The 14,890-nt window shown below is 44.1% G+C and overlaps 1 protein-coding gene across 16 annotated transcripts in view; it reads right to left on the bottom strand.

Moving 5' to 3' along the window:
- Positions 1–14,890, bottom strand: part of adgrb2 (adhesion G protein-coupled receptor B2) — a 415,193-nt gene that overhangs the window by 44,071 nt on the left and 356,232 nt on the right. For 13 of the 16 annotated variants that reach the window (XR_011515451.1, XM_070541485.1, XM_070541486.1 and 10 more), the window contains 5 exons: positions 13,039–13,124; positions 10,840–10,938; positions 6,646–6,745; positions 5,725–5,796; positions 1,859–1,951 (listed from right to left, as the gene is read on the bottom strand). Coding sequence is in view for 15 of the 16 variants with exons in the window: in XM_070541485.1 (XP_070397586.1) it covers positions 1,859–1,951; positions 5,725–5,796; positions 6,646–6,745; positions 10,840–10,938; positions 13,039–13,124 (450 nt within the window). In the remaining variant the exon portion in view is untranslated. The remainder of the gene's footprint in view (positions 1–1,858; positions 1,952–5,724; positions 5,797–6,645; positions 6,746–10,839; positions 10,939–13,038; positions 13,125–14,890) is intronic. The other 3 variants (XM_070541476.1, XM_070541479.1, XM_070541483.1) reach the window with 2 other exon arrangements.

Here is a 14,890-nt window from a genome sequence, read left to right as displayed (position 1 = left end):
GTGGTCTAGCACGTGGCTGCGGGTGCTGCGAGGTAGAGTGTGATGACAGGCTTGCTGGCACGTCGGTGGCGGCGGCGGCGGCTGTGAGTGACAGCCAGACAGGCACAGGGGCGTGCTGTGACGGAAACCATGCTGCTGTCCACAGATGCCCATGCTCGCACTCTTCTGATGAAAGAAAAGTTGATTTTTATATTAAACACCATAAAGTTGAAATGTTAGAGGCAGATATCTGATTAATTTAGCAGAGTGCTAATCAGAGCTCTGCTAATTTTCACAAAAGTATTTTCAGTTTGGTGACAATTTGACTTCTTTATTAGCTCTTTATATGTCAAGAGTTTAACATGTTAATCAGATTGGTTCCCCTTATAGCACCTGAGTCAAAGGTGTTCACTGTAGTTCAGTTACTAACTATCATTCGTTGTGTGCGGACTTTCATCTCAAGCTGTGGTATAAATACCACCGGCAGTAGGGAGGGGGGTCTCTGACACAACGAGTCAGTGACTCGATGCAGTCTGCTGGGTTTTCTTACGTAGAAAACTTTGAACTAATTGGCATAATGGACTGATTTCTTTGCACAGATGAGTAGGTTTAACTGGAATGTTTACTTTGTGAGCAGCCTTGAGACGACTTGTCATGTGGTGCTACAGAATATGAATAAACTGATTGAATGAATCCTGCAGAATCTGGAGAGGATGATGGTGTGATTGGTTGCAACAGGACCAGCTTTTACCAAACATTAAAAGAAAAGAGCATAAATTAGGATTGTCACACATTTGGATTCTTTTGTTGTGACACCAGGCCAAAACTAAAAAATCCGTCGGCCATCTTGGTTCAGACTAATTATTAAAGCCAAAGGCAGGCAGCATGTTTGATAATCATTAAACTAGCAGGTCAGCTGCTCCTTCAAAACACATTATTAACTAATCTTTGTATCATTTGTAAACTTGCGCTAAAAAGTTCCCCAAATAAAAGCCATCCATATATTGTCTATACCCATTTGTCCACACAGGTGTCACAGGGGGCTGGTGCCAGCAATCTTTGGGCAAGCAGGTGAGGTACACGCTGGACAGGTTGCCAGTCCATCACAGCCTAAATAAGATATAAAACTGAAAAAAGGAGAGAAATACCTTTTTCTTGAAAGGGATGGTCTAAAAGCCCATCTCAATGTTTAGTAAATGTGAAAATAGTTCAAATGAGTTTTTGGACACCTTCTCCTTTGTAGAAATGCAGACACAGTCCTCCAGCGGAGGAGAAATTCATGTCTGGTGTAGGGTAGTCTGTCATTTACGCAACAATTCTGTGTGTACGAGAATCTGAAGAGGCAGGTTTAGAGTACTAAACAGGCACCAGTAAATGTCTGCTGCTCGTATTTGTGGTGTGACCGTCCTGACTTAGGCGAGGCGTTCAGGTTCCTGTCATTTATCACATTTTTACCCACTTTTGGAGCACACACTAAAACCTTATGGGAGCTCTGTGCTCCTGCAGGAGAGACAAAGACATTTAGGTTAAAAGCTGTTAAAGTACTGCGGAGACACCAGGTTTAGTTTTTTAACCAACAATGAGAATGGATGGGAGAAGCAGCGATAATGTTAATTTAGAAAAATGGCATTCTAGCAGGGTTTTCTATTTAAATGAAGATAGCTAGGTTAGGAACTAGACAGTATCAGTAGAATCTGTAAGGAAACAAATTCCAGTCTCTGGAATATTGGTGGTGAAAATGCAAAATGTAGAAATATTAGTAAGCACGTATTGAGGTAAACATGGTAAAGATGGAGGGAAAAAGCCAGGTTTGCATTGGCCTGTTATATAGCTCATGGCAGCTGAATTGCAGTGTGGGATGAAATGGAATGCTATTCACCATGATCTGCACCTGTCCATTCTTGCAGGAGTCTGGGGAATTTTCACTGTTGTCCTTGCATCCTCCCATCCGACAGCGCACTGCATCTTGCACCTGAGGTTGCGGTGGGAAAGTGGGAAAAGGATGGCAGAAAGAAAAGGGAAACACAAAGAGGAAGAGAGGGAGGAGGGAAGAATTGGGGAGGGGGATGATGCAAAGGGAAGAAGTCAGTGCAGGCAAGACGCTAGTTCGGTAAACGTTGGTGCAGTAGGAACTTGTTCTACAGATTCTGTGCTCTCCAACAGGCTTCAGGTGTAGTGGTTCATGTCCAAAATTAAACAAAAGGCCAAATTCTTCAGTTTATTGATTATCAAACAGACAGCATAGAACAGAGAAGGAAACACAAAGCAGTGGCTCGTTTTTATCTAATTATCACCAGTTTGGTGAGAGGAATGTTTGTTTATGCTCTGCTGCACCTGTTCATCCATCCATCCATTCATTTTCTTCTGCTTATCCGGGGACGAGCCGTTGGGGCAGTAGCCAGAGGAGAAAGGCTCAGACTTCCCTTTCCCCAGCCCTTTGGGCCAGCTCCTCCGGGGGAATCCCAGGGCGTTCCCTGGCCAGCCAAGAGACATCGTCTCTCCAGAATGTCCTGGGCCTTCCTTTAGGCCTCCTCGTGGTTGGACGTGCCCGGAAAACCTCACCAGGAAAGCATCTAGGTGGTATCCTAACTAGATGCCTGAGCCACCTCAACTAGCTCCTTGATGTGGAGGAGCAGCAGATCTGCTCTCAGCCCCTCCCAGATGGTTGAGCTTCTCTTCTTCTCATCTCTTAGGGAGAGCCCAGGTAGATGAGGGTTGGAGCATAGCAATCCACCTGTCGATCACATGCTCCAGCTTTCCCTCACTCGTGAACAAGACCCAGAGAAACTTAATCTCCTCCACTTGGGTCATGTCTTACCTGACCCAGAGAAGGCATTCTACCTTTGTCCGACTGCAGCTGTCCTTCTGTTTTATTTTGCAGTGGAGTTCCTACATCAAGTTAAGGTGCTTACATATATTTGGGTCTTGGGTCGAGTCAGGGATGAAAGGAGAAGGAGATCACCAGGTGGATCAGAGCAGCATCTGCAGTGAATCTCCACCTGTGGTCATGAGCTGTGAGTAATGACCTAAAGAACTCAAAATGAGTTTCCCTCACAGAACGGTCAGGCTCGGCCTTAGAGAAAGGGTGAAGCCACTGCTCCTTCATGTACGGATGAGCAAGCTGAGGTGGTGTGGGCATTTGGTGAGGATGCCCCTGGATGCCTCCCAGAGCTGTTGTCCCCAGGTCAAGCCACGCTATGCTGAAGGGATTATCTCTGCTGACCTGGGGATGTCTGGGTTATGGAGGAGAGGAAGGTTTGAGCTTCTGCTGTGACTGTTGCCCCTGTGACCTGGACAGGGGGAAGATCGTTGATGGAAGGACCGTTAAAATTAATTAAAAAGCTGCAAAGGTCAAGTTTGGAGTCATGAAGCTGAGGAACAACACGTTTTTAACACTGCATGGTGGCACAGCTGTTAGCACTGTTGCCTCGCAGGAAGAAGGTTGCAGGTTCGAAACCCGGCTGCAGTCTTTCTGCGTGGAGTTGCATGTTCACCTCGTGCATGCGTGGGTTTCCTCCGGGTACTCCGGTTTCCCCCACAGATCACAACATGCCCTACAGACTATAAATTGTACGCTGCTTTGGATAAAAGCCAAATAAATGAACCCAACACTGTTATCTGGTAAAATGTCGTAGTGTGTCTGAGACTTGTGTGATGGACTGATGGAAGTTGTCTGGGTTGGGTTGTGGGTGTAGCTGCAACAGAGCATCGCACAATTAACAAAATGTCTCCTTTTGTTTTGTAGCATCCTGTTTCTTGTTTTTGCTTGGCAGTAGCCATAATATACCATCATGACACAGAACTGAACTGGGTTTTCTAACGAAAATGTTGTCCTGAAAATGATAATAATCAGTCCTATAGGGAAGTTTGGGGTTAATTGGGAATTACTTGGTTTTCCCAAACAAAAGGGACTTTTATTAGCAGCTGTCCACCCTTCACAAAGAGTTTCCCAGCGTTGTAGTTCAGCGAGAGAAAGGACATGGTCTTCTGCACGTTCTGCTCGCCTCTTTCAATGTGTTGTTAGGGTTAGAAATGTTCACCGTCTTTCTTCTCCTCAGCTGAACGTTACGTTATCTGTGCGCTCTTGCATTTTCCACTCACTCCTTACATGTAAGAGGAACTATTGCGTGCCCTGCATGGCGCTACATTTACTCCACACTCACTGCACGCTTTTGTCCATTTAATAGTTCTCTTTTGTATTATGACACTTTTGATTTCACCTTTCAGTAATGCTCCCTAACGATCCTATTTTTCCCTCCTTCTCCCCTCCTCTGTTGCAGCAGTCAGTGGCTTCTCTGCAATGCTTGTGAGTGAGATCAGATGCAAAATAGATACGCCAGCTTCCTGCCGTCACCTGGAAGGTATCTCAAAGCAGACGGGTCGTACTCGGAGCTGAACTACGGGTTCCGTTACCCAGAGGTCCACGCTGTCCATATTGACCTCATGACCCCTGGATCGCACGAGGGATTCCAACACAAAGGGTTTGTGGGTCCTCACTGGCGCGGGATGGTTTTCTGAATAATCTCTAGCTTATTAAAACATACAGCCAAACTGATTTTACCACCCAGACATCACAAGTGCTCTCAGATACTTAATAAGGTTTTGCTACATCAGCATCGAGCTTACACTCCATCATTTCATTCATACTTTGCCATGTGTAATCATTAGTTTAGAAACATAGAATAAAATCATTTTTATAAACTACATCCTTGGCTCTGTCTGAATTAATATGAAATGTGTGTTCTCCAAATAGTCCAAAGAACCTACGGTAATAGTAAATCAAATATCCAAAGACCAGTCAGATTGATAATTCATATTTAAATGGAATATGACATCTTATTGATCACTTAAAATATGTTGCAACAATCCACCACGCTACAACACTCACTGCACGCTTTTTGTCCATTTAACAGTTCTCTTTTGTATCATCACACTTTTGATGTCTCCTTTCAGTAACGCTCCCTAACCATCCTATTCTTCCCTCCTTCCCCCCTCCTCTGTTGCACTCCCCTCTGTCTGTTCTTTCTTCTGCAGCCACGAAGGATTTACGCTCAGTCTCTTGCAGGGGATTTTCATACATTTACAATAAATAATTCCAGGATTTACTATACTCTGATCCCTGCTGTTTTTGTGATATTGATTTAATGCAGCTAAGCATCCAGAGCATTTAAAAATTCACTTACAGTGTGCCGTGCATCCAATACCCTAGCAATCACCGAAGAGAGAGGTGAACCTGTGTGCAGTGCATCAGCAACAGATTACATATTTACAGTTATGGAAAGGCAATCACATTTGGAATTTCATTAACTGCAACTAGTGTGGATGCGTGCCAGTGTCTGTGTTAAGGTCTATCTCAAGGGCATGAGAAGATGTGTTCACAATGAGGTCCTCTGGAGGGCACAGCAAAGCCTGTGGCAGACGGGCACCCAGGGCTATTAGTTTGGGACTTACGGTCTTATTCCATACAGCATCTTAGTAAGCTCCTTAAACCAGACTTGGCTCAGTCGGACAATAACGCACTATCACGCAGCATTATGAGCAAGACGACACGGGACTTAAAACCATGCTAATCCCTCTCATGACTGATCCGCTTGAGTTGGATAATGGCCTCGGAGTGACCTGAAATGGAAGGTAAATGAATCCCACCTACCGATGGGAACCGAACCAGCAGAGGAAACCCGGTGACAAAGTGTTAAAGTGATCTAGAAACGAGCAGAGGAGCAGGAAGAAAGAAAGTGGACCCACCTCTCTGCGCATGGCACAATGGACGGTGATGATGACAAATCCTTGGACAGAATCAAAGACAGCAAAGAGGACCTAAAGTACAGAAATAAGGTATTTTATTAGTACTTGTTCATACATTTAAAATAAAATTCAGGCCAGCAAGAAAACCAAAGAACAACAATTCAGTGGAATTTCACATCAGCTGATTTAAAAACCCTCATTTTGATGTACGGACGGTTTAAACGGTTTCATATTTCAGCTTCATGTCTCTAACCATCTTTGTGTGGGATTAAATTCATTGTTGCACATCAAAAATGCGGGTCTGGAGTTTGCTCTACGTGATTTGATTTGGTTGGTTGATTGGCCGCGGATTCCCCTGCAGACGGCTCTAGAAAGGTTTTTTATTCCATGACCCAATTGACTCGACATCTCTGGGAGAGTAATTCTCTCCAAGATCTCATAGATTTTTGCCTTCTGCTACATTCATTTTTTATTCAACCCCTCATAGTGTTTCTCATGCTGGAAAGCATTAGTTCACTGGATAGAGGTCTGGACCTCTATGTTGTGGTCGCTCAGAAACCAGCAGTGTTGATGGGACGCTGCTGCCTTTCTGGAAGATGAAGTCAAAGACAACAGTCCTTTGGACCGCTGTCACATCAGAACTAAATCCAGAACTGCCTTCTTTGGGACCAAGTGAAAGTTTGATCCCCCACAAAGAACTTTGTAGATGCTCTTAACTAGATGGACGTCTATAGCTGATAAAATTCAAGATGGCTGTCACAGCCAGTCAGCATTAGCCAACAAAACACACCTTTACTGTGTGTGTGTGTGTGTGTGTGTGTATGTGTGTGTGTGTGTGTGTGTGTGTGTGTGTGTGTGTGTGTGTGTGTGTGTGTGTGTGTGTGTGCGTGTGTGGTGTTGTGGTGTTGTGACACACTTCACCTGGAAAAGTGTGGAGCGGCGATCAGTTATGGCGAGCACTGCTGACATCCAGGTGAGCGCTAACAGAGGAAGAACCACACAGGAGCTCCACAGGGACGCCCTGTCAGGGGGGGGGGGGGGGGGGGCAGATAGAGGGAAGGAGGGATTCAGTCTCAGAGCCGGCAGGTCGGCTCTGCTGAGTCTCGTAACATCAGCCCTCTTGTGCAAAAACACAGATCAACCCCAGGGTGAGCCACAAGAACCTGCAGTTGGATCAGACCAACGAGTGGAGGACGATGTGTAATTATGTACCAAGTTCTGACTCCAACAACTGCTCACAACTTCATGGTTGATGGAGTCAGAGTGCCACGCTGAAGGGTGGGGACAACATTCTTTGAAGGATTAAAACTCCAGTTTAAAATTTGGTAAAAACAAATTCATTTCACAACCGTCGGCCATCGTGGAGCTTTGTGTCGCTGCGTTAGGGTTAGAGTTGATCAGGTGTTTAACGTTTCACACAAAATCCTTTCATTGTTTCATTACATAACAGCATAGCATAGCATAGCATAGTTTATTTATATAGCACATTTAAAATGCAGCATGGGAGCTGCCCAAAGTTCTGCACAGGCTAAAACAAAACACACCCATTACAAGGAGCTAAAACAAAGGATAAAAATCTCAATTAAAAGCAGAGAAAACATGATGAATACTAAGAGCACATTAAAACAATGACACAATAAAACACTAAAACGAGTCACTGTCTAAAAGCCAAAGTGTAAAAGTGGGTCTTTAAACGAGATTTAAAAACTGCCAGAGATGGAGCCTGCCGAACTCCAATGGGCAATGAGTTCCATAGCTTTGGGGCAGCATGGACAAATGCTCGATCCCCCCGCGATTTGAGTCTCATCCGCGGCGTGTACAGCAGCAAAAGGTCAGCCGACCTCAACGAGTGGGTGGGCACATATGGAGTGAGAAGGGCAGAGAGGTAGGAAGGTACCAGGTCATTGAGTGCTTTAAAAACAAAAGTCAGTAACTTAAACTGCACTCTGAAAATGACAGGGAGCCAGTGAAGATGTTCCAGGACAGGGGTAATGTGGCTACGTCGGTGTGTACCCGTCAAGAACCGGGCAGCAGCGTTCTGAACAACCTGCAGCCGATTCAGGGCAGAGTCCGGAACACCAATGAGGAGGGCGTTTGCATAGTCCAGGCGAGAGGTAATGAAGGCATGAATGACTGACTCCAAATGCCTCCGTTTCAGGATTCATCTGAGGTGAGTAAGGAGGCGAAGCTGATAAAAACAAGACCTCACTACAGAGTTTATCTGTGGGGGAGGAAGTGTTCAAATGAGCAGATTTAGTAATTAAATCTAAACGCTGCAGCAGTAAACAGCAGGCGCAGATAAAGATTCTGGTGGAACACCGAGACCTGCAGTTCCCCAGAAGTTCGATGTTCATGCAGACAACGTTCTGGTTTGTCCTTTACTGTAATCAAATGTGCTAGACAACTGCCCTTCCATAGAAACTCACAGCCACATGAACTTTCACCACACAGCAGGACGTGTTTGGAGACGGGGAGGAAATGAACAATGGAGGAGCGATGTGATGCATCTACTCCTATCTCCTATTAGTGGCGCTTAATGTCCCTTTACTCAACCAGTACACATCCAGGTTTCCTCCTGCACTATTATGTTCTAGTGCTGCAGATTAGGTCTAAAAATACCGACTGAGGCAAATCGATTCAAGTAAATGATTCTTTGTAAGACTTTAGCAACCTGATGATTCAGGGTCCAGAGCAGGATGCAGATTTCTACGACTGTAAATCTTTAATAATTAAATTCTGCAGCAGATGTCTGCTGAAATGAGCAGATCCAGTTGTACAAACTGGGCACCTGCAGCCTGAAACCACATGGGGACAACAGATTATTCATTCGTTTTCAGTTGGTTAAAACTTATGTTCAGCTGTCAGCTCGTGACTCTAACAGCTCTAATTATTCAGAATCGCTGCTGCAGAATTAAACTAATCTCTTTTTAAATTAATTCCATTTTTTTTTTCAACTGCCTACATGTAGTGATTAATGTCCTGTTTGGCTAAATATGCAAAAACTATGAAAAGGTAAAATATTTTTGGGTGTATTCAGAGTTCAAGTAAAAGTTGAACAGGTGAATAACTGTGTAGTTTTGGAGCTCATTCTGACAGCTGCATGTGACTATTCCATTAGACCTGCTACAGCTAACTACATTCATTAATGTGGACTACAGTTACAAGAAGCTGAGAGGCGTGCTTTAAAACTAGTGCATTACTGTGCGTGGTCCCGTGGGTCTCACCAACAACCCTTATGGTACTGCGTTGGTGTTTTATTCGCTCTGCTGCTCTAAATAAACTAAACACCAAAAATATATTTATTATTCATGAAGTCACATTAAAGGTTTTTGTGAATCTTACAGAATTTACTTATGTTGAACTTACAGTGTGATGTCACCCACTCTACTTTACAGTTCATGTACAGTTTATACGTTAAATGGTTGGTGTTGGTGGCATCATTTACCAGCATTTCCTTCTCTACTGTGATATGCTTTCTCAGAGTGAGGTAAACACTGCCAGGCTCTCATTCACTTTCATTATTTTCATGCTCAGCAGGCAGATGTTGTTCTCTTGTGTCATCTGCTACGCAAACGACTTTAGACTGAAGGGAAGATAACATTTATGACCATCAGACTCCTTCACCATCCACTGCTCAAGATTATTACTTTTTTTTGTACAGGAACAGTTTAGTTGAGGCTTATAGTCAGAAGACTATTTTGTTAACATTTTTACCAATTCTTTTAAAAGTGTGGTTCAGTGAGTGTGTAGGTAGAAACGCTACCAATGGGACAGCACTCTGCTGCCCTCTGCTGATCGGAAACAGCACTTAACAGATTTGTGGAGTGCGTAGGTGACTTAGGGCATGCACTTTACATGCTAATGTAACAGCTAGCACCTAGCTTTTTCAGTTTTCTGACCATCAATAAAAAACACAAGAAGAAGAAAATAAAAGAAGTTTGCTATTTTGTTGGCATCATTCTGGGCCTGGAAGTAAATATCAGAGTTATATATCTTTGGAGGTGAAGCAAAGAGCTAAAACTCGACACAGCTTAATTCTTAATTCAAAGTTAATTTAGTATCAGTTGGTTCGTGTTTGTGTTAGCTCATTGTTAGTGCTAGCTACAGCAGGCTGCTGCAGGGCTGTTTACAACAGTTGTAATTCCACTTTCGACCAGTAGGGCGGAGGAGCAGGAAATGGTAACATGTCACAAAAAGGGTCCCTTTATTAATGTTACTTAAAGCATTAATAAACCATTAAATAAAATGTTAACACACGAGATGCTAAGTAATTAATGCAAGTATTATTGAAAGCTTAGTACTGCATTAACTAAGGTTCAGTAATAGACTTAGTTAACTGCTTAATAATGCACCAAATTATATGTTTAGTAATACTATGTAATGCATAAAAGTAGTTGTTAACACTTTCTTTAATGGTTTATTAATGCGTAATAATGCCCTAAGTAATGTTGAAAAGGGGACTCTTTTTGTAAAGTGTTACCCAGGAAGCTGTTTAGCATCGCTTTATTGTAAGTTTACAGGTGAAACAGTAAAAACTAGAGTCTAATGCAAAGGTCCATTTATGTCAGTAATCCAGCTCAAACTGAGAAACCATCTAAAGGCTCCGGAACCCTCTGCAGCTGTTCTAGATTCATTAGCTGATCAGAGTGTGACACTTTGAGTCTAGAATATTGAATATTCAAATAATCTGAGATTGTGAATGTGGGGTTTTCATAACCAGCACAGCTAGAACAAATAAAGGCTGACACATCTGGATTTGCATGAAATGAGTCTGCCCCATAGATTAGTTTCACCTTTTAAGTTGTATCAATGACATGAATGAACTTTTGTACCAGTTTCTCATTTTTCCACTCTCACCTGTACATGATTTAAACACTATTACAGAATAATTTAGTCATAGCTTAGCGTATAACAGAATTCAACCCAAAGTTATTTCTGGGATTTAAAAAGAATTGCATTTTAAGAATTGGCTCCATCGACATCCAACACACATCATTACAAACGACAAAGATGAACAAGGTAGACTAAAGAAGAAGACGTGGTGAGAAGATGATGGAAATTAAAGAAAAGGTGGAAAATGGAAAAAAAAAGATACAAGTGAGAAAACGGACTAACATGGCGCTGCTGGCCGTCGAGCTGGACAAAGCGGTGCTTGAGATCACGCCACACTTGGAGCATTTCAGGAGCAGTCGGCTACGCGCCTCCATCGGTACACTTTAGGACATGTCCACACACACAGAAACACACACATCCACACAATCGTGTGTAAAACGGGGAGTGGATGGTGTCGGGGGAAGGGTGGCGTATGGAAACAAAAGTCACAGCAACAGGTGAGGGGGTGTGATGGGTAAAGAAACAAGAGCGGAGTGGTGGACAAACCAGAGGTGGAGTGAAAAAAGAAAAAAAGGGGTGGGGGGGAGAAAAGAAAGGCAAATTAAAATCAGGTCTTAAAAAGTTGCAGAATACAGAGACTGATTCAAAGCAAGTAAAGATAATGTGAGACGGACAATAATGTTATAGCTGTCGTGTGGATTAACAGATTACAGCAACACAGACAGAACACCCCCCCCCCCCCCCCTCACACACACACACACACACACACTGTTTTCTGTATGGTGAAAAAACATGCCCCTTTGTCTTGATTAAATGTTTCAGATCAGAATGTGTTGGACTACAAGAAGCAGGCTAAAGGATCTTCAAGAGCAGCACATCTAAAGCACAGCTGGCCTCAGAGGTGATGACCCAAAAAAAGCACCTTGATGTTTCTCGAGAGTATTCTGTTGGCCGGTTAGACAAAAGTGAAACTTCCCATTTATCTGGAGTAGAGCTACCTCCTGATTTTAGTAAAACACCATAGCATCAGTCAAACATGGTGGTGGTAGTGTGGTGGTCTGGGGCAGGACCTGGACCCCTGATGGAACCATGACGTCTGCTCACCAGCGGAACATCGTGGAGGAGAACGTCTGACCTTTGTGTTTAAGGGTCAGGTTCTTCTCTTATTCTTTTTATGCTTCCCCACATCGCTGACATCACAACCAGGTTTTTCATTGACTCTGGTTAACTGTGACACCTATTTGCTGGTCTGAATCATTTAACCAAAACAAAGTAGAAGTCTGTGAGGGGGCAGATAATCTTCTACAGCCCTGTAGAGACAGACAAAACAAGGACTTCACGTGTGTGTGTGTGTGTGTGTGTGTGTGTGTGTGTGTGTGTGTGTGTGTGTGTGTGTGTGTGTGTGTGTGTGTGTGTGTGTGTGTGTGTGTGTGTGTGTGTGTGTGTCTACCAGTAGAGAACGGTGGTGCTGTGTTGAGCTATGCTACATTAGCGTCTCATCACAGCTCATTTCCTTAGTATCAGCCACTACCCTATGGCTTCATGAGGAGCATGTTTTCCTGCTGGCAGCACCCCTTACCATTGTGTGTTTAAATGCAGGCACACACACAACTGATAAACTGATGGGAGGTGTGCCTGCAACCATAAACCTTTCCTTGAGTGAAGACAGTCATACCTGCCTTTTAGCGGTGGGTTTGCATTCAACAACAGGTTTAATCTCAACTACATTGTTGGGTTACAAAAGCTAATCAGCCACCCAGAGAGCCAATCTGTACCGTTAACCCATGCCACCATAAACAAACTATCCATTTCAATTTGTGCAGCTGATACACACTGGTGGAAATGCAATGAGACAGAGAAAAGGAGAACGAGAAGTCAATGGAATCAATAGGTGTGAAAATTAAAACATGGGTTTAGCTCTGAGAGCCATTGAGATTTCCGCTCGGGCTTGGGGGTGGGGGTGGGGGTGGTGTTGAACATCTGCTTACTGCTTTAAAGGGTTCATCACTCTTAGTGGATACATTTACATGCACCTCACACCACCATGTGTGCATCCATATTAGACTGTTCCAGATCTCATCCATGTAATCTGTGCATTTAGGGTTTGTCATTAGGTTTCCAACCGCCATTGATTTCTATATTCATCATGTGCCATCCAACGGAGAAGACGCGGTGCTGAGAATCATCTCAGAGAACAACAGAACATAACAGATGTCTTATCATTTTCCAGCCAAACTGGATCTTATTTTTTATGATTTTGGCTGGTAGAGGTCCAGGTGTGTGTGTGTGCGTGCGTGCGTGTGTTTGTGTGTGTGTGCAGACACACTTGGAAGCACTTAGATGTAGTTGCTTTGAGAACATTTTCTGATAGTTGGTACAATTGACCCAATACGACTAACTGACTTTTTTGTTGAGACTTTCCATGGATGGGTGAGTGAGCGATGCACGTGTGCACGAGTTTCTTTCCGAAAGTGAACTTACCCGGCTCGCTGCTTTTTAGACTTGTCTGAGATGCCGTCTCTGGACATGAGCTTGTTGAACACCACGATTCCAATGAGCATGTTCACCTGAGAAAGACGAGGAGAAATTAGACCTATCAATGAGTCTGGTGGGAAAGGTTGAATGAGTCTATCATCCCAAATGCACATGTAAAAGGAAGCATTTCCATGTATCTGGAGTAGAGTAATAGTATTATATTTGTGTTCAATTAGACATTTAGTATTTTTCCACAGTATTAAAGCTAAAACTTTAGGTTACTGTCACAACCCTGATTCCCTGAGGAACATGAGTGAGACGTCTCGCTATGGGATACACCCCTCCGCGGATTCCTCAGGAGCACTTATCTCAATATGCCAATCCTGATTGGCCAGTAACCGTGACGTACACGCCACCTGCTACTTTAAGTAGCAAGCGTCCCAACCCACACGTTATTCAAGATGAACACCTCTTCTCGCTTCGCCCAGCAAGAAGGGTTGTCTGGTGAGACATCTCACTCATGTTACTGAGAGGAGCTCCGGGAAAGCGGGCAGGAGAGGCTTTGCCGCCCTTGTGGCCTGCAGCTTCTTTCCCTCATAGCGGGATCTGACAGCTTCAATGACCGTGGTGGGCCAGCAGACGTTGAGCCTGGTCGCAGTGCGTCAGCAGACTGACTGCATGTCTAGGTGAGTGGGTGGAGAAACCACTACATCCCTGGGAGAGGACGCTAAGCTAGGTATGGAAGTCTGAGCGAGGGGGAGACAAACGTTATCCTCCTTGTCCTCCCCTGAAATGAGAAGTTCCGAGGTGTGCTCGTCATCTCCGTAGTTCAAGTCCAACACGTCCTCGACGGGGTGGCTCGGAACGGCCAGTTCGAGCTGGGAGCTCCAGCTGGCTTCGGCGCTCGGTTCCAGATCCGGGAAGGCATATTCGTTAGCGTCCCCAGGCGGCGGCCCAGGAACCGGCAGGCATGGGTCCTTCCATAGGCTAGCTTGGCACGCTAGCTGCTGGTGAAGGCTCTTCAGGGTGAAGCATGCACAGCTCTCGCATGACCCGGGAACTTCCAATGCTAGCTGGGCGTGTTCCAGCCTGAGGCAGCCCGAGCAGACCTTGTGTGGGTCTTTGCTCGAGATTTTGGTACAGAGGCGAGCTCCCGTGCCGTCAACTCCTCTGGTGGAAGGAGCGGCTTCCATGTGGACTAACTGGTGTGCTAGCTAAAGAACGAACAGGTGCACTGGAGTGTGAAACTGCTAGCTGTGCCACCAACCTATGGTGAAGGTCAGCACAGAAGGACAGTAGGTTAGCGTTCGGCAACGGAGAACATATTAGCTAGCTCCGTCTGTGAACAGTTGAGCTAACTTACCTGTGAGGTATGCAACCATCGAAGCAAGCACCGCATGCTTTGGGACGCTTGCTACTCGTAGTGACATCATGGTCACTGGCCAATCAGGATTGGCGTATTGAGATAAGTGCTTCTGAGGAATCCGCGGAGGGGCGTTTCCCATAGTGAGACATCGAAACAAATGTTAAGAAAGAGAACTAAAAATTTTCATTTAAATTATTAAATCTGAAACCTATTTTAAGAAGTTAATTGAATAATAAATAAAATTGCTGGAACATGTAGGAAAAAAACTACATGTAGGAAAAGTATGTTAAAATAATACTAAATAACTATGAAAACTTTAACCACTGTATTAAATATTTAGTCTTTTTTACAACAATTTCATATTTATAGAGGATAAAAACAATCTCATTAAATCTTACTTTTATCTTTATATTTATCATCTATTTACTGGAACTAAGAGGGGTCATGAAGAAAAGGTTTCCTCGTTTTTTTCAACACATCTGCAGCAGTCTC

Source organism: Nothobranchius furzeri, chromosome 11 (assembly GCF_043380555.1).
Source record: "Nothobranchius furzeri strain GRZ-AD chromosome 11, NfurGRZ-RIMD1, whole genome shotgun sequence".
NCBI lineage: Eukaryota > Metazoa > Chordata > Actinopteri > Cyprinodontiformes > Nothobranchiidae > Nothobranchius > Nothobranchius furzeri.
This window is presented reverse-complemented; position numbering and strand designations above follow the sequence as displayed.